At 37.0% G+C, this 26,457-nt stretch overlaps 1 protein-coding gene across 2 annotated transcripts in view; it reads left to right on the plus strand.

Annotated features, from left to right (window-relative positions):
* ddx10 (DEAD (Asp-Glu-Ala-Asp) box polypeptide 10) overlaps positions 1 to 22,482 on the plus strand; it is a 30,338-nt gene extending 7,856 nt beyond the window's left edge. Inside the window, exons 12-18 of one of the 2 annotated variants that reach the window (XM_059526401.1) lie at positions 34 to 122; positions 912 to 1,254; positions 2,889 to 3,008; positions 3,086 to 3,250; positions 9,527 to 9,583; positions 12,840 to 12,994; positions 22,067 to 22,482. In XM_059526401.1, coding sequence (XP_059382384.1) covers positions 34 to 122; positions 912 to 1,254; positions 2,889 to 3,008; positions 3,086 to 3,250; positions 9,527 to 9,583; positions 12,840 to 12,994; positions 22,067 to 22,271 — 1,134 coding nt within the window. In that variant the 3' untranslated portion in view covers positions 22,272 to 22,482. The remainder of the gene's footprint in view (positions 1 to 33; positions 123 to 911; positions 1,255 to 2,888; positions 3,009 to 3,085; positions 3,251 to 9,526; positions 9,584 to 12,839; positions 12,995 to 22,066) is intronic. The other variant, XM_059526402.1, reaches the window with a different exon arrangement.
* The last annotated feature ends 3,975 nt before the right edge of the window (positions 22,483 to 26,457 follow it).

The raw sequence follows: 26,457 nt of genomic DNA on the forward strand, positions 1-26,457 counted from the left end.
CCTCTTCTCTTTTTCCCCTCCTCTCAACGGCAGTGTTTTGTGTCCTACCTCCGCTCCGTCTATCTGATGAAGAACAAAGACGTCTTTGATGTTTTCCAGCTCAAACTCCCAGAATATGCCATGTGAGTGGATGCTGTGAAGTAATGCCCAGCAGTCCTCTGTGTAAATGTGTTTGTGTGTGAGCCATGTGAACACTCTTGAGGACTTCAAATGATGCGTCATTATTGTGCAATTAAATGATCAAAAAAGAAACCATCACCATCTGTTTTGAAAAAACATAGGCTGTTTAATACAATTATTTTGTTCATAATTCATTTTAGTCTAGTGGTTAGTGTCAATAATTTTGTCTCTATTTCCCCACATACCCATATCCTGTCCAAAAGTGTAAAAAAAGTGAAAATTAGTAAAAGATGTCATATTTTTGATCATACTTGAACAGTTAATTTTAAAGCAGCATGTACCTTTTTAATGTATTATTAAATTTATTTTTATTAATATAAAAAAAATATACAAATATTATATAAATGTTTTGTTCTAAAAGCTGTTTTATTTATTTATTTTTTCCTAATCTCCAAATGTCTCTATTAATTAAAAGTGGTAAAAACAAAAGATCTGAAATGGTAAAAAATTATCTGTCACTATATTCAGTAATAGTTTATAATCCTATTTGAGCAGTTCCTTTCTTTTAAAGCTGCAAATAACTGTTTTAATTTTGTTTTTGAAATGTATTAATACACATTTTATATGTTATAGAATATATATTCTATCATAAATGCTTTGTTTTACAAAACATTTTAGTTTTAATTGACTTTAAAAAAAAAAAAAAAGGCAAAAAAACTAAAATGGGATTTAAAAAAATGCATTTGATTTGACGTCAAGCTGACAGGTTTGTGTGGTCTTGTCGCTGTCAGGTCACTGGGTTTGGCGGTGGCTCCGCGGGTCCGTTTCCTCAGTAAGGCCCAGCAGCAGAAGAGTGGAGTGATGGAGGACCATAGCGGCGCTGCAGGACACGAGTCTGAAGATGAGCTGAAGAGTTTCAAAGCCCAACTCAAAGGAGAGCAGTCTCGGTCCTCACAGTCTGAGGATTATGATGAGGATGAGGATGATGATGGTGATGAGGAGGAGACAAAGCCTGCAGCTCTGCTATGTGGCTTTAATGAAGAGGATGAGAACGACCAGAATGATCAGGACCTACTGACTGTCAAGCGTAAAGATGTGTTCAATATCAATGAAGAGAGCCAGGATGAGGAGGAGGTAAAAAAAACAACACACATTTCTGGTGTAATTACAGTTATTGCACATTTCTGATGGGCTGTGCTTTGTGAACACAGGAATTATTAGAAGTTAAGGGGTCCCATTTTAATATAAATGGTTGCCTGAGGCAATTTCATGGCTGTATGTTTGATTTTATGCACCTGCTAGTAATAAGTGTGACTGAAATAGCTCAAGCTATTAATTTGAGGAAAATGTCTGTATACTTTTGGCTTTATAACCGAGTAATAGTCACATTTTGCCATACAGAAACAGGATGTTCCTGAATGCATCTATTTTAACATACAGAATACAGAATCACAAATAATTTATAAAAAGGTTTGAATACAAATTACACACCTCATCTTTATCCTTAACTTTAAACATGGAAAATAATTAATGCAGCTTACCTTTGTGAACGGTGGGAAGATTACGTCTGTGGTGCTTATGAAATGGACATATTTCTTCAGTCATCTTCCTCATAACGTCTCGGCTGTTGTGACCCATTGCACTGTGATTCAGCTTCTATTCGAGTTCTGTGCATTTTGCGTTCAAAGCGCATTGTTTTAATAGGACTCCAGATATGAAGACGTGCTAAATTATGTAACTCTCCTCTCAATATGCCTTTGAGACACCGTTAACATGACTCCTGTGCAGACCTGGCAGGTTTATGAGAGACGCGGACCTGTGAGTCATGTCAGAATTGCCTGATATGTCTTGAGGCTCCACAATCAAATACTGCAGTACAGTACAGTAAATAATAATATAAAAAAAATAAATAAAAACTTTTCATACAGCTACTTTGCCAAAACAAGGACTGTCAGTTGTATTAATTTAGCCCTGTAATTTATTGTTATTATTGAAAAATAGTTAATTATTTCACATTTGGCATTATTATTATTATTAGTGTTTTAAAGGATAATGATTCTATTGACTGATTAAATTGACCGAATGTGACAGTAAAGACATTAAATATATACTGTTTCTTTTGAACTTTACATTTATCACAAAAAACTGTTTTCATCTAAAACTGTTTTCATCAGCAAGAAAGGTTTCTTAAACACCAAATTGAAATTAGCATATTAAAATGATTTCTGATATAGAAATAAAACAATATATATACAGTTCTAAAGACAATTTACATGTATTTCTTTATTACATATCATAATAATAAAATGCCTTTTGAAATGTCATTTTTTGCTAGCTTTTCTTTGCACACGTGAATATATTGATTGTCAACACCTTGTAAATGATTTGATTTTTATAGTCAATTTAGTCAATAGTCTTTGTTAAAATCTGAAGCACAAGGGCTAAAGGCTGTTACGGCTGTAAATTGCAGATGAGCAAGTATCTTTTTTTGAGTTTGCAGAGTGTTTAAGTGGAAAGTGGTTTTCCTCAAGATCTGAACCTTTTCACATCTCATCAGCAATCGACTTGAATGACTTCAGAGGAGACAGGAATATTGTGGAGTGGTGTTGGGTGTCTCTGTGTCCTGGTTGAATGACGGGATCAAATTAACTGCTTTCAGAGCTCCTTTATGAATTCTCTTTTTTATTTAAACTTGGCCCCAAGGAGGTAAAATTGACAGCTTTTATAATTACATCTGGTTATGTAAAATACATTTTCTCTTTCTTTAGGACACAGATCCTAAGTCCAATATTAAGAAACAAAAGGAATCCAAATTCAAAGACGCAAAGAAAATACAGAAAAAGAGCTTCAAGGTCAACACTAAGAAGATCTTCACTGAGGAGGGAGAGGTTTGTATTATCAGAAACACATTACTGAGAGTCATAAAAAGCAGTGAAAATTAATTAACTGTGATGTATGTGTGCAGGTGATGCAGCAATGGCCTCCATTGCAAAAGACAATGGTACCAGATGAAGAGGAGGAGGAGGAGACGTCTGGCATTAACGTGGAAGCAGCCAAAGAGCGGCTTCGCAAGGAAGACCAGGAGTTCGACAAGATCGAGTACCGTCGTAAAATCAAGGAGAAACATAGGGTGAGATAGACCATACTAGGGCTGCAACTAACGATTATTTTGATAATCGATTAATCTGTCGATTATTTTTACGATTAATCGATTAATCGGTTTATGTACTTATATTTTATTTTTTTCCATTTTTTCCCCAAGTAAATTATTAATAAATGGTCTTTATCCTTCAGCATAGATTTTTAAGAGATTTTAACCATTTTGCACTGTCATATCCTCATCAAAATATACCTGGAGTTGTTTTATTGTGTTAGTAATCCTTTGTCGAACTCTTCTGCAATCAGAACACTGACCCATACTCTAGCAAATTTCACAAGGAGATTTAAAATAATGTTTTCACCATGGCAGTCCATAGAGCTCCTAAAGTAGTTTAACATCCCGAACAAAGCTTAAGCAATCTTTCAGAACATATTTTCAGGAAGAATAAGGATAAAACAGAATAAAATTGCAGTGCATTGTATTTTATTATTTACTGGGAAACAGCTTTATAGCTTATTCTGTGAAATTGTAAACAATCCTTCGAAAAAAGTGCCAATGGCATGAAACCTGAATGGAACTCACAATTTAAAGTAAAATCCATCAGAAGGTTTTCCAGAAAAAAAATTGGACACACACAAAAAACCTGCTGTGTGAAAAAGAGCAGTGAATACTTAGAAAAAAAGTGCATTTCAAATATCTTTAAACATTTACCTCTCTCATTCAGTCATAATTAGGCTGCACGACTGAATTATGAACTGGTAAACGACAAACTGATTACGGAACATGTTTGTAAAGCTTTAAATGTTAACTGTTAAAAAGCAATGTTATCATGTTTTACGACTTAACATTTGCAAACAACATTTTACTGGAGAATCTGCACAAATGAAAGTCTTAGGGGCCGTTCACAAATCGCGCCTAAAACGCGTGGAAAACGATAGGCGCACCGCTTTCTCCTTCTTTCCAAAGCGCTCGCGCAGAAGCGCCCCTGAGGCTTCTGCCTTTGCTAAGCAACCATGACGTGCTCTCTCCTAGAAGACGCGGAAATTTCAGCAAAGGATAAATGGATTTGCAGCTCAAAAAATCGCTTGCAGTAGCTCTGCTACTAAATTTATTTCAAAATGGAAATCCATATACAGCTATGATCAGCTGTTCCTTTCATCTTGACTGAGCTTTTAACGTTGTTACGGGAAAGGATGAAGCTGATTGGTTAGTTCTTGTCACATGACCCGCGGTGCGCTTGCAGCATTCTGAAAAGTTGAAATGTTTTTAACTCGATGCGGTGCGGTGTTGGAAATAACTTGAGCGCGCAAAAGACGCGATATGTGAATGTCCCCTTAAACAGTTCAGTAGTGCAGAGTTTACAGGTTACGCTTCTTTTTTAAAGGCTCAAAGTAAAGTACTCCCACACATAAACATCATATATGATGTCTATGCTCCCACATCACGCTTGAATGCTGCAGAGACGCTGTTCGGGGAGCACGTGACATAAAACGAGGCCAGCTATTGGCTATTCGCTACTTCTCCTGCTCTACTGGCTGAGTAAAACCTCCGGTGGCTCATTACTGCCACACTTTGGTCACCGCAGATTTGAAATATGCACGAAATGAGCCGCTTACGGCACATAAAAGTTATTTAGCAACGAATCGATGACTAAATTAGTTGACAACTAATTTAATAATCGATTTTAATCGATTAAATCGATTCGTTGTTTCAGCTCTAGACCATACCATCGTGTTTTCCATCCTCTTGGTTCACGCCGAGTTTATATAGCTCCTCCTTGAATCAAAAGGCTTCTTTGAATCTCTTTATTTATTGTGTTCAGCTCCAGGTGTTCAGATTAAAGTAATATTGAAGGAGCTGAGGGCAATGGGTAATTGAAATGACATGCTGGCCCTGTGGCTGGTGCTCTCGCAGGTTCAGGCAAATCGAAGTAACTGAGATTCCTGAGCAGGCAGCGTGGCTTGAAGCTCCAGGCATCAGTGCTGAGATTGGGCCTCTGACTTATTACTGTACTTCTGAGTATTGGACAAGCTTTTAAAGGATTGCTCTCCGGCAAAATCACACCATTTGCGTCGTTCCAGCAAAGAGTGTTTTCTCGTTGAGAGTCAAGTACGGTGAAGTGCATCCCTAGTTTATGTCTGATGTAGTTTTCAGTTTATTTTTAATCGATCGCTGAGAGAGTGTAGCTCAGTTAGAAAGCAGAGAAGTTATGGGATCTGTTTCTATAATAGGACATGGAGCAGATGAGCACCATGTTCTTTATGTCCTGTTTTAGTGGCGCCTTTTCATCCAAGTTAAACCTAGAGTTAGGTTTTAGAAGATTTTTGCTGTTTTCCACTTTTTTTTTTCTAACGATAGAATACAGAAGACAGGAATTGATTGGAAAAAGAGTTGAACTTGCGGCATTCATATGAGCACCATGGATTATTATGTGTGCTAATCAGTAGATCAGGGCTTTCCAAATTGTAATTAAATCATAAAAACAAATTAAATTAAAATGTATAATTAATAAAATTATAAAAAAAAAAATTATATCAAAAATTATAATCATTTTTAAAATAAAAAGTCAAAATAAAATGCATATTCAAGAGATTAAATGTTTAATGGACAAATAATTAATCATAAAAATTTAGAATATAAGTAAATAAATAAAAAATGTACACAAAATAATAAATATTTTGTTTACTTGCATGTCATGTAGTGTTGTCACGATACCAAAATTATTGTTTCGATACCGATACCTAGTGAAGAATTGCGATACTTTTCCTTAAAAGGGAAAATACACTCTCAAATAAATCATTTGATTTATTTTAAAACCGGGACAACATTCTAATCATATAACACACTAATAAATGAACATATGAACAGCAGATATATTAAACATTTGAACAAAATATGAAATATCAAAATATAAAAAATAAAATAGAGCAATGACATTCAAGGTAAAGAAAGAATACATTTAGCAGCATTATCTCAGTTATCATAAGAAACATAAGAGTAATAAATTTATCTTGATTCTGAACTTTGAATAAAATATAAACAGCGATTATATTAATGTTTCTGAACTCAGAAGATTAAATGTCAAAAGATAAATGATATCAATTTAAGCAATGGCATTCAAGTAAAAAAAAAGCAAATAAAATTTAGCAGCAATATCTCAGATATTGTAACTTATTCTGTCAGTTGTGCAACCTTTTCTTTCAGAGGAGAAAACTCAGCCAGTGAGCTTTATTAAGCGTCATCCTTTTGTACCAGTCGTGGACCGGTGGCCACAGTATCACTTGTGCTCGCTCATGCAGCGTAGTCCCACTTTTATGAAATTATTTGGCCTGCCCCAGCCCGCAAATAAAGTAAAATTTATTTACCCACCCCGACCCTTGCATCGGGGACATCACGGAAGATACGTTGCTACTAGACTCACATTTCTTGTTCACTGAAGTTCCTCCCTCCACAGCAGCGCGCGAGCTCTGCGCTGTTAGCAGCGCATGCGCAGCTCGTGAACAGCTCTGTGAACGGTTTCATCCTGTCAAAGAGTTACTCAAGATGTGACGGAGCATGTGATTTGTTGAATGTAGTGATCGAATCCGCCCTCCACTGAACGAGATCGAGAGATCTTCTCATTCATGAATGAGTTGAATGAACTGATACATCTCGTTCATGAATGAAATGAATGAATATACAGGGTCAGTGAGCCAAGCATGTAAATCTCGATCAGCAATCAGCAGATACAAAGCACAGTTATAGGTGCTGTGCAGAACATAACTCCACGTTTAATCCATGATTAATGTGAATATTATATATGAACTGTCTGACCAAACAATTAAAATGTTAATTATGCAAGAAAACCTTGTGCTTTGTTCATCTGAACAACTTATTTAAACTATTTAATGCGATTATGCACACATTTTAGTAAAGTCAAATCAGTTTAGTAAAGTCACTAATGCAGCCATCTCGCTGTACTGCTTTTTTGCTGCTTGCGTAAGGAAAAAACACAGACGTCAATAGGGAGGCACTGGAAGCGTGCGTTGCACACACCAACATGAAATACGTCTCTTAAAAATCTGGAACGCAGTCATTCTTTGAAGTATCGATACTAATAAATGTAGTAATCGTGACGTTTTTAATTTCCGAGAATCGCGATACTTTTGAAGTATCGGTGCACCGTGAACCATAATGTCATGTGACTTATTAATGCAAATTCAGTAAATCATGAACATGTAAATGTTGTTAAATTATCCATATAATAAATGTACTTCAAGCTAATATTATGTCGTAAAACTCTGACAGACAACAAAGTTTGGTCCCTGCACTAGGTCTTGGCTTGGTTTTACCAAGCATTTAACAAGATAAGTCATCCATTGAAAAACAAGTATTAAAGTCAATGTAAAATAAGATGCAGCAGCATTTAGTTTTGTTGTCACATGATTTTTCATTTAATAAAAATTATGGTTTTACGTAATCTCTGAAACAACGATTTCTTCTGAAATCACTTAGACTTTACATGTTATATGTAATGTTCCCCAATAGCCACAGCTATTTAGCCCATGTTTTGGCAAACTCTCATTCTGATCAGGCTCTAATTTAGGCTTCTTTTTTTATCAATACAATTACTTTTTTTATCTTATAAAAAAAAACTATTTTGTTCAGAAATCCATCAAATTGTGGAATTAGGTTGTATTATCATATAAATTCTATTTGATTTTAATGAGCTGAAACTGAATATTGGGCCCTATTTTTTTTTTTATAAACTGAGAGGTTGTTGTCTGTTAACCCAGCATAATACATTTGAAATCTTTCACTTCTCAGCCAAGTGAAAACTAAAATAAAACATGCTGGTGCCAGTTTCTCCTGCCAGTTCTGTCAAGTACTGACATGCAGACTGGCATACAGTAAAAACCATTTTTTTCCCTGAAAGTCACGAGGCAGAAGACATTGTCTTGTGTCTGTGAACATTCCTGTGAAAAGCCTAAGTATCCTAATCCATTTTGATTTCGTATTTTGTGCTCTCAGAGACTTTGAGAGGCAGCTACCCAGTAATCCATCAGATACATGCTCATGCTCATTTATCAGACACGCTAGGCACACTGGTGCCTTTGTGTTTCATATTCTCTCATGGAGTCTTTATTACTCCAGCAGAACAACATTTGTAGCTGAACCCTGAGACTAACAGCATGCATAGTGTTTTTTCTGTTTCTTTAAAACCACTGATGGGTTTTGCTGTATATGTGACGTGTGCCAAGTCAGCAACTCAAGATGTGTCAGTATAGTTTAACTTTAAAGGTATGGCTAAGCTATTAATATCAAACTTCTGCATTCTTTTAGTTAGAATATAGTTTTATAGAGTACCACAGTGTTCTTGCGGATCTGTGAGAGTATAATAACTTATTGAGAGAGTTTTTAGATAGAAGAATGTTCCTGGCTTTCTTAAATATGCTCAGGTCAAACTCACACCAACTTTATTTATTCACGAAAATTAACTGTTATAGTTAACTGAAACTAATGGCAATCAAATGTCACATGAAACTAATATAACACCAAAAGTAATAGTATGATAAAAGAGATCTCCAAAGATCTCTGCCTTTAAAAATGTTAAGTTTAAATATTTGGTAACACTTTATTATTACTAAAATGCATTTTAATAGAATATTGGATGTTTATTAGCACTTATACAGCACTCATTGATGCCTGACCATATTTTAGACCCCTTAAACCCTACCTAACATTAACAACTACCTTAATAATTATTAATAAGCAGGAGATTAGGAGTTTGTTCAGGGAAAACTCTTAATATGCAATATATTCTGACATATTTAATGGCAACCCACCGCTACCACTGACTTTGATTTTATGGCACTGATATTTGTGCAATGACGTGTCCGAGTGAACCGATGGATATTAGCATCATTTGACATTTCGAAAGTAATGAAAAGCCAACGGAATGCACTTAACATTGGGTTTATTACACTCTCAGCACTCTGATTTCCATTCAACCCTCAACCTCTTAATATTTCCCGTCTTCCAGACATCTGTGAGTCACTAGTAATGTGTATATTTGTGTCTGGTAGTCTAGTCGCCCCTTCATATTGGAAAATGGCAAGACAAACATCAAGTCCTATTCGTTCTCTCTCCGAAAGAAATACAGAACACTGAAGTTAAATTGTGCTTTCTCGTCCCCGAGTCTGTGTAATCAATTCAACCCCTTGCTGTTGGAAATGTTTATGAGATTGTGGCATGACCAAATATAAGTACCTGAGCACCTATTTATTAAGTCATTTCTTTTCTCTCTCTCTCTCTCGTTTTCAATAGGAGAAAAGACTGAAGGAGAAAGCAGCTCGAAGGGAAGCGAGCAAACAGCATAAAGAGGTATGTCAACCATAGCTCAAAGTCATCTCGAGAGCTGGATGTTAATGATGAGAGCTGGTATTGTATGTGAATTTAAAGCAACAGCACATTTAAAGCAAATTTGAAGATCTGAAAGGTCCATTAAATGGTTTATGATTTGAAATGAGGAATTCCTGTCACAGGAAGTCAGAGGGGAAAGATGCCACTCAGTTTCTGGCCTTTCCCTCCCACAGACAGCGCATAATTCACAGGATGGCAGCTGTCTCTCCTCTGCCTGTCCTCGCTGGGGGATTGAGCTCTGCGCATCCATATGGAAATGCAGCTGCTGCTCTCCTCTCGTTTGTCATCTGATCAATTCAGCGGTCTGTCCTAGATCGTATGACTATTCATCACCACCCTAACAATGAATCTCAGCACTCTTTTAGCATTCACTCATTCCTTCGATTTATCAGCCCGATTGGTGGTCGATCTGTCCATCATTACATGGTCCAGATTAATTTAGAGAGCTAATGAATCGCCCTTTTGACAGCATGTGTTGTAACCCATAGCAGTGCTGCTTCATTTCCTGTCAGTTTTACTTTTTTTGGGGGGCTCCTCTCCAGACGTTTGAGGAAATAGATTGACCCTACAGAGTCCTGCTGCTCACTCTGTAAATTTGTTATTGTAATGCCATTAATTTACAAAAAAAAACGTACCTTTCTTTAATTAAATTTGTGAGTTGCAGGTTGAGGTTGCCACAGTCACAGAAAATATGCCTAAATCAGTTAAGCAGTTTTGCTGGCTAAACTTTGTTTTTTTTATAGGATTGTATAATGATTAAAGGGGACATGAGATGCAAAATTCACTTTTACATTTGTGTTTGAACATAAATGTGAGCTGGCAGTGTGTACACAACCACATTATAATGATAAAAATCCACCGAGTGCCTTATGATTTGAGCTGATTTAAAAAAATAATAAGCACTGTCTCAGATCAAGCCATTCACAGATTTTTGGCAGAGTGACATCACATAGACCAAGGCTCCTCCCACGACTATTGACGGACACTGCCGTTTTAGCATAGACCCCCCCTGAGTGAGCTGTCATCAGTTTCGTACATGAGAATGACTCATAAGCGATTGAGGTGTTCTGTTGTTGGATGTAATAATGAACACAGCAGTCATCATTTACTCCCGATATCTGAGCCTACTGAAGACGCAGTGGATTACGTTTGTTTCTGAAGTGAATGCACCCCAATCTACCTAAATGCATTTTATGTTCGTTTAAATGATTCTTGATCCAGCCTCACATCCAAGAGTGAGTATAAGGTTATTAATCTTTGCAAATCACCTTTCTGAATACTGTGCTAGTTAAAAAAAACGCTGTTAAAGTAACTGTCTCAGAGAGCTGCTCCTCACAACACTGAAGAGAGGGGCGGGGCAAGCATTAAATCATTAGCATTTAAAGGGACATGCACCAAAACGGGTCGCTGTGAAAAGTTGTTTTTGACAGTGTAAAAAAGGTGTTGTTTTACACTACCACTGAGAAATTTTTATCAAAGTATGTTATAGACTTTTCATGTTAAAACAAATCATACCAACTTGTGGAAAATGAGCATCTGATGTCCCTTTTAAAAAGTCCAATTTTTTTTATCATTTTAATGTATACTTGCAGAATAAAAGTATTAATTTCTTAATTAATTTCTTTTGTTTTAAGTTCTTGCTTTATTCTGGAGTCTTTTATACTGACTCCCGCTTATGGCTGTTCTCGTTCTCTGACGTTATTCAGCGCACATAGAGCGTCTGTTCAAAGCACAGGTCTGTCAGCAGAATTCAAATGGGTCTTACAAAGCATGATTAGATTATAGCACAGGCAGAAGCACAGCTGAATACAGAGTATCCGGTACCTAAAGAAACCCCATATCAGGTCCAAGTACAGATATACACGCTCCCCTAACCAAATCTTTAACGACAGAAGGCTGTTCTATACTGTAGATTATTCAGACCAAGTACCACCCACTTTGAAGAATTCAACCTTTAAAGTTGAACAAGCACCTGTTATTTTATATAATTTTCATGTTGTTGTCTTGTTCCTTTATCTGTAATAGATTATACCACAATATTATTCTGGCACAGACAATTCAGCCTCTACCAATCTGGGTGGTCTGTTTAGATGTGCTATTACTGTCGATCTGTGAATTCACACAGTGTGGATTTAGATTTATGGAGTTTTGTGTAAAAAAACAAAACCGTTTGGCCACAGACATAAATTTTTCTCTGTCTTAAACCAAAGAAGAAGAGGTCAGAACACGGGGTCATGCTGCACACTGTAGAACTTGCCTGAGGGCACAGCAAGTCAGTCTGGAGGTGGAGCAGAACAGTGAGAAAATAAATCTGGTTGTGACCAGACCAAGGTCTGAGTTGTTAAGTCTCTGAAACTTATAATGAACAAAGACAGGGCTGGAATCGATTCCTTGACCACTATCGCTGGAGGAAACGGACACACTTTGGTTGTAAATGATCCAAGAGCTGACATATTTAGGGAGATTGTATCCATTGATCAGGATGTGAAGTACCTCTGATGGCCAACAAAGGCATTTATAATACCTAGATAGATCTATCCATTAGCTTTCTCAATGGCAGTTGCTCAGCTGGTGTAGGAGCCCCTCAGATGCAAAAATGTGTACCTTTAGGGATACAGCAGCTTGTCACTGGGGCAGTGCCCTCAAAAGGACATCTTTTGTGTATGTACCCCTAAAAATTTCATAGTAGCACCTTAAGGGAACATATTACTACTACTCTAAGGTAATAATTTGCACCATTTAAGGGTAATAATAAGTTACTACATTTATTAAATTAAAAGATAAGTCCACTCAAAACCATGAAAGTCATTAGTAATAAAAACAGCTTGTTTTGAATATTTTCTTCAAAATATTTTCTTTTGTGTACAATAAATCATAAAGCCGGCTTTGTATTTACACTACAAATACAATGTTTACCTAAATTTCTGACCACAGATGGGATCCCAAATCAGATCTTGCAATCTCTACCAATGAGCTGATGATTTGAATCAGGTGTGTTAGATTAGGGAGACATGCAAAATGTGCAGGCCATGGGTGCCTCCAGGACAGTTTTGAAATCACTGGTTTACTGAGATTGTATGACAGGTGGAAACAGGCTAGAGTTAACAGTGAAAGAAAATCTTAATTGCGAAAGGTGCCATCGTATAAGATATCAGATAATCAGTATTAACGATTAAGAAGTACATTATGTAATTGAAGAATTCTCTCTGTCACACAGGAGAAGAAAGGTGATGATGAAGACGACAACGACGATGATGAGGAGGAGGAGGTGGTAGCGTATCTGTCAGGTGCCAATGAAGAGTTTGACCCCAGCACACTTCCTGATCCCGACAAAGTGCGCAACTCTGAGTCCTCCTCTGAGGAGGAAGAAGGGTAAGAGTAAAGCTTTTGCGAACAACATTAATGACTTTCATTGCTTTCAAAAGTCATGCAGCAATTTCATCTCTCAAACCTCTAATGAAGAACGATTGAGTTTTTCATGAAAAGCTAAGAGCGTTAAAAAGGCTCTCTCCTCTAAAATACAAAGTTTCTAACTATGCAAAAGTTTCAAATTGAAAGCCTATATTTGAGCGTTGAACCAAATATCATATCTGACCCTTTTCAGTGCATTGCGGAGGTATGCAGGGCTTTGTGATAGTGGGAAACCATTACACCAGTAAATCAAGCCAATCAGTCCGACACCACATCACGAGGCCGTAATTATTCTGAAATGAGGAATTGATTCTTCTGATACTTAATTACCGCCTCGGCTCTCTCTGCTTGTATTGAGTTTGTAGCGTTCGATTAGGCTCAGGCATGCTGATCCGGTGTTCTTTTTGTTCTGAGGTCCGCTGCAGAATTGCCTCTCTGAGGAGGTATCCCTCTAAAGGGGAAAATGATTCATGATGATTCATTTTCCCCATGGCAGCATTAAGCACAGATTCTTTAGTTGGCTGTAGATAATCTATAAAATGCATAATTACATCCAGATTTAAAGTGAGAGGCAGGGCCATGCGTTACTCTCACTCTCGCTTTTTGTCTTTCATCCGATCCTCTCTTGTAAAACCCAATCACGTCCTCTGTTCTCATTCATCTTCAGTCTTTCCATCTGTCGGCCCATACCTTTACGTCTCTGTTTTTCTGTCATTCAGTCATGTACGTGCATTAAGGACACTCTCTGACACACACAAACACAGTGCAGGTGATACGGTATAGACAGCAGCAGCGGCTCTGTTTAATGACTTTGTGCTGTGTGTTTACTGCATGGCTACACTTGCTGAATGCAGGAGAGGCTCTGGCGCTGTAAATCTGATAAATCTCTTTTTCTTCCTCTTCTTTTGGCTCGCTCGCCCATTTTCTTTTCCGTCATATCAAAGGCTGGTGTTCGGGACTGGAGCCAGAGGCTTCACTAACCCTGAGCTCTTTCCTGTTGCAGTACCGGTCTTCCTGCTTTGCTGTCTTGACAGATACCTCCCTCCCATAAATCTAATAGGATCTTACTGGCCCTGCCTCACCTTTGCCCCTGCCAGCACTTTGTGAATCTTTGGAAATATTCCTTAAAAACGAGAGTGAAGTTACTATGAATGCTGAGTTACAGTAAAATGAATGAGTGGTCCAGTGTTCAGAGAATCAGTCGATCCGGTCATAAACATTTCTGAATTATTCATTTACGACTCTGCTCTTAATGATTCTGTCTTTAAGTTTTTAACTAACTGACTCATTGACCCTGTCACAGCAGTTAACGGATCATATCAGGAATCCAACAACTAGGGCGGCATGATTAATTGAATTGAAAATTGATATGCAGTATATAGTGTGATTTATTAAATCGTAAAAACTGTGGTTTAATTAAATATTTGCATCGTGAGTGAAGTGCAGTACTGTTTACACAAAAACAGCTCATGATCCGGTATTCAGGTTTACAGTAGATGCTTCTCCCTCACTCCACTCATCTCTGGATCTGCTCTGAATTTAAGTTGCCGTTGTTCTAAACAAAATATATATTTGAAGGACTTTCTGCACTGTAAACAAAAGCTTGATGCTTAATGTTGATGATAAAGACATTTAGGCAGCTATAAATATGGGTATTGTGATTCTACACTTGAACAGATAAATTATTTACATTTTATTAAATATATACTTGTTTTTTTTATGGTTGAAGTACAATAGTGAAAATTAAGTATTTTCTTATGCAGCTTATTATTATTATTATTATTATTATAAGCTGCATAAAAATTTATATATAATTACAAAATGTTGGCAAAATCGTGCCGCCCTATACAAGCACATCAAACCTGTAAACACAAACGCACACATACTAATTTAAACTGCAATATTTTAAATTGTAGACAATTTACTATTTATTTAAAAATTTTCCAAATCATGCAACCTTTCCAACAACTGACAAGATATAGATTTTCTTATATACACAGTGTTTCTTAATAGTTCACCCAAAATTACAATTCTGTCAATTACTTCTAAACATGTATGACTTTCTGGTACACTTTATTTTAAGGTCCAATTCTCGCTATTAACAATCCATTAACTATGACTTTTGCCTCAATAATCGCCTAATTTGCTGCTTATTAATTGTAACTAAGGTAGATGTTAAATGTAAGTATAGGATAGGATTAGGGTTGTAGAATATGGTCATAATATGTGCTTTATAATTTCTAATAAACAGCCAATATGTTAATAATAGGCACGATAATAAGCAGCTAGTTAATAGTGAGACCTGACCCCTATACTAAAGTATTACTGACTGACTTTTTTCTGTAGAACACCAAAGAAGATATTTCAAAGAATCTTGGTTACAGTTTTGTTGCCTATTAACCAAATATGTATGTTAGTATGGTCCAAATAAACTATGACATGATTTATTAATGACCTAGTTTTAATTTTTGGTAATTTTTCCCTTTAATTTTGATATTCCTACCAGGAGTGCTTTTAATTAGCTAGTTGATTTGCACATCCCTAATTCTGAGTCATTGAGCTGGTTGGACATAGCCAGTAATTTTAAACTTTATATGACCAGCCCTTAACATCGTAATGATGTGCGCTAGCTACAAACCTGACTGCTATAAACCAGAGGATGGATTTTCCCACCTCCAGGTGGTCTCTGGACAGACCTTTAATGTTATTAGTTGTCCTGGATGTTCATGCGTACACCGTTCATGTTTTAACTCACTTAATTAAGTTAGGACCATTTAAGACCTTCTAACTTAATTAAACGTTGTGCTGATCTGTCATCCTTCCTGGTTTCTTCATTGTATTATTATGTAAAAGAGCTGTGCAGCAAGCACTTTGCATGAGATCCCTAATAAATAACACAAATGCACTGATCCTTCCCATTAAGTACGTATCTCATTACATATAAAACCTTATATGTTGCAAAGAGTTCAGGAAGGCACAGAAAGTTCTGATCAAAACATGATTTAAACAGTCTAGCACTCACAGTGTGCTGTGAAAAACTTGCAACTTTTGATAACTAAGCAGCTCAGAATAATTGTGCTGTGGATTCTGCACAACTCCAGAAATGGTGGAAGTCCTTTCCTTTACAAAAGAGTTGAACATTTGTTCTTGCTATAAATGTAACTTTTATAGACCAGAGGACAGCTTTTCACACCTCAAAGTCGCTTGACAGGACCTTAATAGTATTACTTGCCCTGGATGTGCATGAATGCACCTTTCTAGCCTCATTTAATTAAGTTAGGAATTGCCTGCATTGGCTATCAAGGTCACCCGCATGGGCCGGTACTTTGTAAAACCCCATTCACCTCAACAGCACATAGATGGCTTTTAAAATGCAGTGCACGTTTGTGATAGGAATCGCTTCCTAGATGAATCTCAGATGATTGCTTTTGCAAGCACTTTGGTGCATCAGTGGTCCTGTGGGAAATGTTCAGTGGCTTGTTTTGCAAATGCACATTCTCCAAAGAATTTTCAATCAGCTCAAGGAAAGTCTTTTCCTTTCTCAGTGCATATCTATGCTCTGTGGTCTCAGATCGACAGCTGAAAGCTGATGTTGTATTTAAAGATCAAGGACGAGTAGCACATCACAGGATCTCTTGTGTTTATAAGTAGGAGATGGGATGGGGTAAGCTTTGCCACTTTTACTTAAGTTGTCCTCTAGGAAAAAGGAAATTAGATGCAGTTAAACAAATATGCCTAATTATATTTCAAGGTGTTTCCCTATCAGTTGAAATTCAAAAAGAGCATCTTAAATGTGGAGCCATTAAAAAAAATAAAAAGTCTTCTCAAACTTTAAAGCAAGATGTTTTTAAATTAAAAGTGAGCATACAAAACAAGCAATCATTTTACATATTATGTCCTATTCCAAATTTTTATTTAAATTTTCCTAAAGATATATCCATGATTCATCATAGCAAGCTTTAATATTCAAAATATTTTAATGTAGTGTATTTATAAAAACAAACAGAAAAGGTAGGCCTTTTTTTATTACTTTGCTTATAATATTATTCAAAGGTTTGATTATTCAAATTATATATATATATATATTTAGTACAGACCAAAAGTTGGAAACATTACTATTTTTAATGTTTTTGAAAGATGTTTCTTCTGCTCATCAAGCCTGCATTTATTTGATCAAAAATACAGAAAAAACTGTAATATTGTGAAATATTACAACTTAAAATAATAGTTTTCTATATGAATATACTTAAAAAAAATAATTTATTCCTGTGATGCAAAGCTTCAGCATCATTACTCCAGCCTTCAGTGTCACATGTAACATCCAGTCTATCACATGATCATTTAGAAATCATTCTAATATTCTGATTTATTATGAGTGTTGGAAACAGTTCTGCTGTCTAATATATTTGATGAATAAAAGGTTAAAAAGAACTGCGTTTATTCAAAATAAAAAAAAAAATTCTAATAATATATATTCTAATAATATATTTTCTTTACTATCACTTTTTATCAATTTAACACATTCTTGCTGAATAAAAGTATTGATTTTATTTAAAAGAAAGAAAAAAAAATTACTGACCCCAAATTACTGACCAGTAGTGTATATTGTTATTACAAAATATTTATATTTTAAAAACATAGCTTCTTTTTTTTTACTTTTTATTCATCAAAGTACCCTAAAAAAAGTATCAAATGTTCTGAAAAAATATTAAGCAGCAGAACTGTTTCCAACTTTGATAATTATTCATCATATTAGAATGATTTCTAAAGGATCATGTGATAATGATCCTAAAGATTCAGCTTTGCATCACAGAAATAAATGATAATTTAAAGTATAATAAATTTAAAAACAATTATTTTAAATTTACGGAGCCCCTCTGGTCCCACTTTGTCCCAACTCGTAGCGTCAAGATAAGTTAACTTGTGGCCTCAAGATAGTGAAGTGTCTGACACATGGACCCTTTGTCATTAAACTGGACCCTGTACTGTAGTGCAATGTAATACTTCACATTCTGTGCAATATTATCTGTTTTAATATTCAGTGTAATATAGTTTGGTGCAGTTCTGCTTCTATTATTTACTAGTACTGTTCATCACAATCAATTCAATTCTGTTAATACAGTAATGTAAATCTTGTAGGCTGCATATCCATAGTCCTTTATAATTCTTCTTCATATTTTATAGCACATATTTATACTTTTTACATGTATATAGGCTACTTGTTTATTTACCAACTTCTATTATTATTTCTATTCCTTTAAATGTCTTGATGTGCACATCAACTGTGACACAAGAATTGTCCCCCGGGTTATCAAAATCAATAAAGATCAAAAAATTTCTTTCTGATTTTCAGTTAGCCTATAGTACAGTCGTGGCCAAAAGTTTTGAGAATTACATAAATATTAGTTTTCAAAATGTTTGCTGCTAAACTGCTTTTAGATCTTTGTTTCAGTTGTTTCTGTGATGTAAATATAATTACAAGCACTTCATACGTTTCAAAGGCTTTTATCGACAATTACATGACATTTATGCAAAGAGTCAGTATTTGCAGTGTTGGCCCTTCTTTTTCAGGACCTCTGCAATTCGACTGGGCATGCTCTCAATCAACTTCTGGGCCAAATCTTGACTGATAGCAACCCATTCTTTCATAATCACTTCTTGGAGTTTGTCAGAATTAGTGGGTTTTTGTTTGTCCACCCGCCTCTTGAGGATTGACCACAAGTTCTCAATGGGATTAAGATCTGGGGAGTTTCCAGGCCATGGACCCAAAGTTTCAACATTCTGGTCCCCGAGCCACTTAGTTATCACTTTTGCCTTATGGCACGGTGCTCCATCGTGCTGGAAAATGCATTGTTCTTCACCAAACTGTTGTTGGATTGTTGGAAGAAGTTGCTGTTGGAGGGTGTTTTGGTACCATTCTTTATTCGTGGCTGTGTTTTTGGGCAGAATTGTGAGTGAGCCCACTCCCTTGGATGAGAAGCAACCCCACACATGAATGGTGTCAGGACGCTTTACTGTTGGCATGACACAGGACTGATGGTGGCGCTCACCTTTTCTTCTCCGGACAAGCCTTTTTCCAGATGCCCCAAACAATCGGAAAGGGGCTTCATCTGAGAATATGACTTTGCCCCAGTCCTCAGCAGTCCATTCACTATACTTTCTGCAGAAGATCAATCTGTCCCTGATGTTTTTTTTTGGAAAGAAGTGGCTTCTTTGCTGCCCTTCTTGACACCAGGCCATCTTCCAAAAGTCTTGGCCTCACTGTGCGTGCAGATGCGCTCACACCTGCCTGCTGCCATTCCTGAGCAAGCTCTGCACTGGTGGCACTCCGATCCCGCAGCTGAATCCTCTTTAGGAGACGATCCTGGCGCTTGCTGGACTTTCTTGGATGCCCTGAAGCCTTCTTTACAAGAATTGAACCTCTTTCCTTGAAGTTCTTGATGATCCTATAAATTGTTGATTTAGGTGCAATCTTAGTAGCCACAATATCCTTGCCTGTGGAGCCATTTTTATGCAACGCAATGATGGCTGCACGCGTTTCTTTGCAGGTCACCATGGTTAACAATGGAAGAACAATAATTTCAAGCATCACCCTCCTTTTAACATGTCAAGTCTGCCATTCTAACCCAATCAGCCTGACATAATGATCCCCAGCCTTGTGCTCGTCAACATTCTCACCCACTTAACAAGACGATTACTGAAATGATCTCAGCAGGTCCTTTAATGACAGCAATGAAATGCAGTGGAAAGGTTTTTTTGGGATTAAGTTATTTTTCATGGCAAAGAAGGACTATGCAATTCATCTGATCACTCTTCATAACATTCTGGAGTATATGCAAATTGCTATTATAAAAACTTAAGCAGCAACTTTTCCAATTTCCAATATTTATGTAATTCTCAAAATTTTTGGCCACGACTGTAGTGTGCAGACTGGTTCATTAATTATTTACGCGTTTCACATTTTGGAAAAGCATGTCCGTGTAGCCTACGATAAAACGTCAGCAGAGGGCGTTCTATGCTTAGGTCACGGTACCTCCGTCTGGCTGTATGTATTTATGTGTATTTCCCGGTATTTCCCAGTTGACGGCAAAGTTGCGGGATGAGAATGCGTTAGATGATCATATGAATAATTGTGACGGCTTTACAGAGGTAAGAGTGTAATGGCAAATTACTGAGTTAAGATAAGTTAAGCAGGCTAATTCAACGTTAATGGCTATCAAGTCACTGCTATCTTAGTCTCCGTTACTAACGTTACAAATTTTACCGGACTTGATAGCCATTAACGTTGAATTAGCCTGCTTAACTTATCTTAACTCAGTAATTTGCCATCTAACTAAATGTTAACCATTATAATTAAAACACTCTTACCTCTGTAAAGCCGTCACAATTATTCATATGATCATCTAACGCATTCTCATCCCGCAACTTTGCCGTCAACTGGGAAATACCGGGAAATACACATAAATACATACAGCCAGACAGAGGTACCGTGACCTAAGCATAGAACGCCCACTGCTGACGTTTTATTGTAGGCTACACGGACATGCTTTTCCAAAATGTGAAACGCTTAAATAATTTATGAACCAGTCTGCACACTACTATAGGCTAACTTAAAATCAGAATCAGAAAGAAATTTTTTGATCTTTATTGATTTTGATAACCCGGGGGACAATTCTTGTGTCACAGTTGATGTGCACATCAAGACATTTAAAGGAATAGAAATAATAATAGAAGTTGGTAAATAAACAAGTAGCCTATATACATGTAAAAAGTATAAATATGTGCTATAAAATATGAAGAAGAATTATAAAGGACTATGGATATGCAGCCTACAAGATTTACATTACTGTATTAACAGAATTGAATTGATTGTGATGAACAGTACTAGTAAATAATAGAAGCAGAACTGCAGCAAACTATATTACACTGAATATTAAAACAGATAATATTGCACAGAATGTGAAGTATTACATTGCACTACAGTACAGGGTCCAGTTTAATAACAAAGGGTCCATGTGTCAGACACTTCACTATCTTGAGGCCACAAGTTAACTTATCTTGACGCCACGAGTTAGTATATTGAGGCCACGAGTTAACTTATCTTGAGGCCACGAGTTAACTTATCTTGAGGCCACGAGTTAACTTATCTTGAGGCCACGAGTTAGTTAGTTATATTTTTTTTTTGACAAAGTGGGACCAGAGGTGCTCCGTATAAATTTTAATAATATATCACAATATTAATTTTTTTCTGTATTTTTGATCAACTAAATGCAGGCTTGGTGAGCAGAAGAAACTTCTTTCAAAAACATTAAAAATAGTAATGTTTCCAAACTATTGGTCTGTACTATATATATATAAGGAATTAATACTTTTATTTAGGAAGAATGCATTAAATTGATCAAAAGTGACAGTGAAAACATTTATAATGTAACAAAATATTTTTATCTCAAATAATGCTGTTCTTTTCAACTTTATTTGAGCACTAGATCAGCATATTACAGTGATCTCTGAAGGATCATATTTCACTGAAATCTGGGGAAATTTTGCTGAAAATAAATAATAAATTCAGCATTCCATCACAGGAATCAATTGTATTTTTATTTTATGTGTGTTGTGTGTGTGTGTGTGTATAATTTTTCTTTTTCTTTTTTTAAATTGAAAGCATGATTTTCACAATTAACAGAAATTAAAAATATATTTACCAACCCCAAACTTTAGAACAATAGTGTACAATACATAACAAAGACTTGAGATGTAAAACATATTTTGTGTGACATATAGAAAATGTATTTGCATTTTAATGCAGAAGCCATTTATCATAAAAAAATTCTTTATCTCATTTGCATCTCTGACTCGCAGACAGCAGCTTATGTATGATTATGTGACAAAAAAATGTATGCCGTTTTCTAGATTAATGCGACTGACACAGTTTACCCACTGACACATCTTGCCCCACTCTTCACTGTATATCTAGCCTATCTTGCCTTTGTCTTCTGTCTTCATATGTGTATTGACCCTTCTTTGTCTTTGCAGCGATTCATCAGACCGAGGTGGCAGGAAGAGAAGTTTCAGCAGCGACAGCGGTGAGGATGATGATGATAGCGATGATGAAGAACAGCAGACACAGGTGGGCAAGAAGAAGCCCAGGAAGGAGTCCACAGTAACTCCTCTGGACACTGGCCTCTCACTGGCTGAAGACGAGGAGCTCGTGTTGCATTTATTAGGCAGTCACAGCTAGGTCCCTGTACCCATTATATCCTCAAGATTTCCTTATTCATTGAATTTGTATGTCGAGTTTATAAAATGCCCCTTGACTAATAAAATGTATCCTTATTGTGATGGCAACTTTAAGATTCATTGCCACACGTATCTTTGTGATTTATTGTGTTTAGAGTGCAGGTTATAATTTCCTTTCCTGCCTCTTGCCTTCTTTACATCCTCTCCTCCTCGACAGGAATTGAATACTCAGGTGGCGTCTTGCCAGACAGCCTCAAATTACCTACAAAACCCCTGTTTTGCAGTGAAGCAAAAAAAAAACAGCACAGCTGATGTCAATCCTGATAGAACACCACTGTGAAGTCCCAGGTGCCATCTATAACCTATTACTGTTAAACGGCTCTCATTATTTCTGGTTTGAATATTGCCTTCCTGTCACATTGAACAGTCACTTAATGTGTGATTTACTCTCCCTCATTTCTGTGGCAGAAATAGAAATGGAGGGTTCTCAAAGAAAACTTTGGTTTTGCAAGTACTGTCCATTATTCAACACAAATCCATCTTTCTGAATTGTCTGGTTGTCTGCATTTAGCTGGCTCATGTCAGGTGGGGGATTGGATTAGGTTTATATATAGCCACCCTTTAGCACCAGCATAACTTTGCATTGTTCAGTGGTGACCTTATCCAACCCTGGTTTTATCAGATCCGTTAACCGTGCTCTTTAGACGCAAACTATTCTCAACATTCATTATACAACAGTTCGACAGCACGAGTGTGTGTAAATACATAAGAAACAACAACGGAATGTCTTTAAAAAGCCTACGCCTCTGTCACTAAGTCACTTGAAGTAATGTTGAGTTGCTTCATGAAAGCTTATTGTATAACTGTACTAAACGTTAACTGTATTGTATTAAGAGATTAGCATGAGAGAGAGATGGACTGAGTGAGATTACCAGCATCTGACACAGCATTTATTCTTCAGCTTAATCTCATATTCACAATAAAACATTTGTTTGAATGACCACTATATCTTTGTCGTACTACCTTTTCATTTGTTTAAGGGATAGTTTACCAAAAAATGAAACGCCTGTCATTAATAATTCTCCCTCATGTAGTTCCAAACCCATAAGACCTTCGTTAATCTTTGGAACACACGTTAAGATATTTCTGATTTGAGAGCTTTCTGACCCTGTAGACGGCAATATAATTACTTATTCAAGGCCCAGATAGTAAGGACATTGTTAAAATGGTCCATGTGACATCAGTGGTTCAACCGTAATGATTTTAAAGGGTCATGTGATTCGATTTCATGTTTTTCTTCTTCTTTGGAGTGTTACAAGCTGTTTGTGCATATATATATATATATATATATATATATATATATATATATATATATATATATATCTGTAAAGTTGCAAAGATTAAAGTCTCAAACCCAAAGAGATATTCTCAAAGTTAAGGCCTTTCTAAAACACCTCATTCAAACACGCCCCCACAAATCTGTGTCACGTTAACGTGAGACTCTTATCGGGTGAAAAAAAAAATTGCCGTTAATCCATTCTCAAAGTTGGGTAGGGAGCTGGGTCTATACTACACAAGCTATGATGACTTTCACCTTGATATTTTAGCGCGGATGTATACAGCTAAGATGCTGCCGGGTTTGCTTCAGGGAATTTTTTTTATTTTTTTAAACACACCTGTTTCACACATAATCCGTCTGCAGTGCGTATGTAGTCCGTGTGCGTTACGTATGTGGTGCTGAAGCAGAACGGACTCCTTGTGCGTTCACACAGGACGCGTTTGCAGTCCGCCACTGCTGCAGACGCAACACTCCTGGAATGCACTGACGGAACGCAACCGCGTGAGCGTTTAAAATATATATTAACCTTAAACCACAAACAAACTGCATTGCACCAAATACCCAAAATAATGATAATTTTAGCAACAACACGTACCCCTTTAAACCCATAAAAATATATATTTCTTTCATCAATCTACACTTCATACACCAAATTGTGCAAAAACGGCCAAAAAAAAAGATTTTTAGGTAACTTTGCAAATGTATTTATTTATTTTTGCAAAATTTCACAATTGAAATGCGTAAGTATTCATACCCTTAACTCAGTACCTGAAACACCTTTGGCAGTTATTACATACTCAAGTCTTTTTGGGTACAATGTGACAAGCTTTGCACATCTGCATTTGGACATTTTCTGCCATTCTTCTAAGCAGACCGTCTCAAGTTCTATCAGATTGAATGGTGGACAGCTATTTTCAGGTTTATCCAGAGATATGAGTTTGAGTCACAGAACTTGTCTGGTTCACTCAGTGAGTTTACAGAGCTATCTTAGATGTGTATACAACAGAATACAACAGGGGTTTTTTATATGAAAGACAAGAAAAGGAAAAGTGCTAATATTAGTTGGTTAAGTGCTGGCGAAAAAGTTGAGTCTTTAGATGTTTCTTGAAAATTAGAAGACTCCGCTGTACGAATTGAGATTGGGAGGTCATTCCAACAGCTGGGCACAGTCCAGGAAAAGGTCAGTGAGAGTGATTTAGTACTTTTTTGGGATGGCACCACAAGGCGTCATTCACTTTAAGAGTGCAAGCTTTCTTGTAGGCAAGCATTAGTACCTTGAATTTGATGCGAGCGGCTACTGGTAGCCAGTGTAACCTGATGAGGAGAGGAGTAATGTGAGCTTTTTTTGGCTCATTTAAGACTATCCTTGCTGCTGCATTCTGGATCAATTGCAGAGGCTTGATAGTACATGCAGGAAGGCCCGCCAGGAGAGCATTACAATAGTCCAGTCTGGAGAGAACAAGAGCTTGGAGAAGAAGTTGGGTGGCTTGCTCTGATAGGAAGGGTCTAATCTTCCTAATGTTGTATAGGGCAAATATGCAGGACCGGGTCGTTGTAGCAATGTGGACTGTGAAGCTTAACTGATGATCCATCGCAATTCCTAGGTTTCTGGCTGTCCTGGAAGGAGTTATGGTTGATGAACCCAGCTGTATAGAGAAGTTGTCATATAACAATGGGTTAGCTGGAATCACCAGGAGTTCTGTCTTAGTAAGGTTTAGCTTAAGGTGATGGTCATTCATCCAGCTAGAAATGTCACTTAGACAGGCTGAAATACGAACAGCTACTGTCAGGTCATCTGGTTGGAATGAGAAGTAGAGTTGGGTGTCATCAGCGTAGCAGTGATAAGAAAAGCCATGCTTCTGAATGACAGATCCTAATGATGTCATGTAGATGGAGAAGAGAAGTGGTCCAAGTACTGAGCCTTGAGGAACTCCAGTAGCAAGTTGTTGTGACTTGAAACATCATCCCTCCAAGACACGCTGAAGGATCTATCGGAGGGGTAGGACTTCAACCACAGGAGTGCGGTTCCAGAGATGCCCATCTTTCTGAGGGTGGACAGGAGAATCTGGTGATTAACAGTGTCAAAAGCAGCAGACAGATCCAGTAAGATGAGTACTGAGGATTTTCAAGCTGCTCTTGCCAGTCGCAGGGCTTCAGTAACCGAGAGCAGGGCAGTCTCAGTTGAGTGGCCACTTTTGAAGCCAGATTGGTTGCTGTCCAGGAGGTTGTTCTGTACAAGGAACATAGAAAGCTGGTTGAACACAGCTCGCTCAAGTGTCTATGCAATGAATGGCAGAAGGGATACCGGTCTGTAGTTTTCTGGAAGTGCTGGATTTAGAGATGGTTTCTTAAGCAGTGGGCTTACCCGAGCCTGCTTAAATGCTGAGGGAAATGTTCCAGAGTGAAGACAGGAGTTGATAATGTGAGTAAGTGAAGGTATGACTGAAGAAGAGATGGCTAGAAGGAGGTGAGTGGGGATCGGATCAAGTGGACAAGTAGAAGGATGATTGGACAGGATAAGTTTGGAAACATCCATCTCTGAGAGTGGAGAGAAGGAGAAAGAGTGTGCATCGGTCATTGTGAAGTTATCCTCAGTCTGCGGTGTGGAGAATTGGTTACTGATGCTTCTTGTCTTATTTGTGAAGAAAACTGCAAAGTCGTCTGCTGTGAGAGTCGATGGAGGAGGTGGTGGAGGCGGATTTAGAAGAGAAGAGAAAGTTTTGAAGAGTGTCCGAGCGTCACAACAGCTGTTAATTTTGATGTGGTAGTAGGATGTTTTAGCAGTGAAGACATTTGCAGAGAAGGAAGAGAGGAGAGACTGATTTCTTGATTTATGCCATTTCCTCTC

The sequence above is a fragment of the Carassius carassius genome, chromosome 36, assembly GCF_963082965.1.
Source record: "Carassius carassius chromosome 36, fCarCar2.1, whole genome shotgun sequence".
In the NCBI taxonomy this organism is placed as follows: Eukaryota; Metazoa; Chordata; class Actinopteri; order Cypriniformes; family Cyprinidae; genus Carassius; species Carassius carassius.